Raw genomic sequence first — 2,463 nt, forward strand, 5'->3', positions numbered from 1 at the left:
AGATGATGACCATAGAACTACTGATCTAGATGATCATAGAACTACTGATAAAGATGATGATCATAGAACTACTGATCTAGATGATCATAGAACTACTGATCTAGATGATGACCATAGAACTACCGATAAAGATGATGACCATACAACTACTGATAAAGATGATGACCATACAACAACTGATAAAGATGATGACCATACAACTACTGATAAAGATGATGACCATAGAACTACTGATAAAGATGATGACCATACAACTACTGATAAAGATGATGACCATAGAACTACTGACAAAGATGATGACCATAGAACTACTGATCTAGATGATGACCATAGAATATTTTCTCACACAAGAAGAAACAGTAAGATGCTGACTGACAGACGAATTTCGCGAAGGGCTTCTTCATCTTCAGACCCATTTTGCTGTGTGGTGCTAAGATGTATATCATTGAGTAGATTGGAAACATAGCACCAAGCTTTCCGATCTCCAGTATCTGACCAATCGGGCCTTTCCTCCTAAATCCTGGCATCCCTTCATACCACACAGAGGCAAGCAGCTGTTGCACTTTGGAATGAGCAACAAACTAAAAGACAGGTAAGAGAATCCAGTAAGTTGCTCTGTTTTCAAGTTAACATTTCTTTAAAACCTAAATGAACTACTTCAAGTTTAGTGTTTAATATTGATGTTATAATTATGCCAAGTTTAGTGTTTAATGACGTTATAATTATGTAAAGTTTAGTGTTTAATGAACAAGTTGCTGATGTTACAATGCTGTCAAGTTTAGTTTGTAATGATGTTATTTTGATGTCAAGTGTTGTGTTTAATGATGATGGTATAATTATGTCAAGTTTAGTTTGTAATGATGTTATTTTGATGTCAAGTGTTGTGTTTAATGATGATGGTATAATTATGTCAAGTTTAGTTTGTAATGATGTTATTTTGATGTCAAGTGTTGTGTTTAATGATGATGGTATAATTATGTCAAGTTTAGTGTTTAATGAACAAGTTTCTGATGTTACAATGCTGTCAAGTTTAGTTTGTAATGATGTTATTTTGATGTCAAGTGTTGTGTTTAATGATGATGGTATAATTATGTCAAGTGTTGTGTTTAATGAACAAGTTGCTGATGTTACAATGCTGTCAAGTTTAGTTTGTAATGATGTTATTTTGATGTCAAGTGTTGTGTATAATGATGGTATAATTATAAGCCGTTTTTTTACTTTCAAGTTTGTAGTGTCTGAACAGGGTTCTTATGTTAAATTCACTCACTAATATTATCCATTTGATATTTTTACTTGAAAAATATTAATTACTGTTTACGTAGAGATTTTAACAGTTTTACTTACCGTTTTACGTAGATATTGTTGACAGTTTCACTTACTGCTTTACGTAGAGATTTTTAACAGTTTCACTTACTGTTTTACGTAGATATTTTTAACAGTTTCACTTACTGTTTTACGTAGAGATTTTTAACAGTTTTTACTTACCGTTTTCTGTTTGTAATTTACAGCGAGCTTGAGACGTTCTAATTTCATTCTTTCTCCTGTCTGATAAGCCGGACCAGACGGGTCATAATTTAATATGATTTCCAGTTCTGAAGAAGTTCTTGCGTGATCGAGAAGCGAAGTAGCGAACTCTTGGCATCTTTGACGTAGTTCCTGGAACAATTAGTGTACTTATTAATAAAATATATTTAAAACTTTTATAGTTTAACCTAATATACAACATTATTTATTTTCATGCTGCAGTTCCCACTCTGTATAGGTCAACATAATCTTCTTAATACACGAATTTTTGATAGACTGTGTTTTAATGTAGACGTTTGGTCATGTGGTGTAACGTCTGTAATTTGAACAGTATAAAACGCGAATCAGGCCAGAGTAGATGACTGATTATCGAATTTGTTAGCTAGTTAGTTAATTAGTTCAGTGTTGTCAATTTTCAGTAATATTTTGACTACGAAACGAGAAGTATAGTAGGTATGAGAAAATTAAAAAGTAAGTGACTGTTTAGTTATGAAGCTAGGCCTATCGTAACTTTTAGTGGAAAAAATAAAATGCTTTTGTAACAATTCAGGGGACTTTGAATTATTGTTTAGAATATAAACTATATAAAGTTACAACATAAACAATATAAACGTTACAACATAAACAATATAAAGTTACAACATAAACAACATAAACGTTACAACATAAACAATATAAAGTTACAACATAAACAATATAAAGTTACAACATAAACAACATAAAGTTACAACATAAACAACATAAACGTTACAACATAAACAATATAAAGTTACAACATAAACAACATAAAGTTACAACATAAACAATATAAAGTTACAACATAAACAATATAAAGTTACAACATAAACAATATAAAGTTACAACATAAACAACATAAAGTTACAACATAAACAATATAAAGTTACAACATAAACAACATAAAGTTACAACATAAATAAC

At 30.5% G+C, this 2,463-nt stretch overlaps 1 protein-coding gene across 1 annotated transcript in view; it reads right to left on the bottom strand.

The window, feature by feature from the left end:
* Window positions 1-22: 22 nt before the first annotated feature.
* LOC106477165 (transient receptor potential-gamma protein-like) overlaps window positions 23-2,463 on the bottom strand; it is a 4,594-nt gene continuing 2,153 nt past the window's right edge. Inside the window, exons 2-3 of the mRNA XM_022380831.1 lie at window positions 1,486-1,656; window positions 23-581 (exon numbers count right to left, since the gene is read on the bottom strand). Of these exons, the coding sequence (XP_022236539.1) occupies window positions 309-581; window positions 1,486-1,656 (444 nt within the window). The 3' untranslated portion in view covers window positions 23-308. The remainder of the gene's footprint in view (window positions 582-1,485; window positions 1,657-2,463) is intronic.

The sequence above is a fragment of the Limulus polyphemus genome, unplaced genomic scaffold (genome assembly GCF_000517525.1).
Source record: "Limulus polyphemus unplaced genomic scaffold, Limulus_polyphemus-2.1.2 Scaffold13107, whole genome shotgun sequence".
NCBI lineage: Eukaryota > Metazoa > Arthropoda > Merostomata > Xiphosura > Limulidae > Limulus > Limulus polyphemus.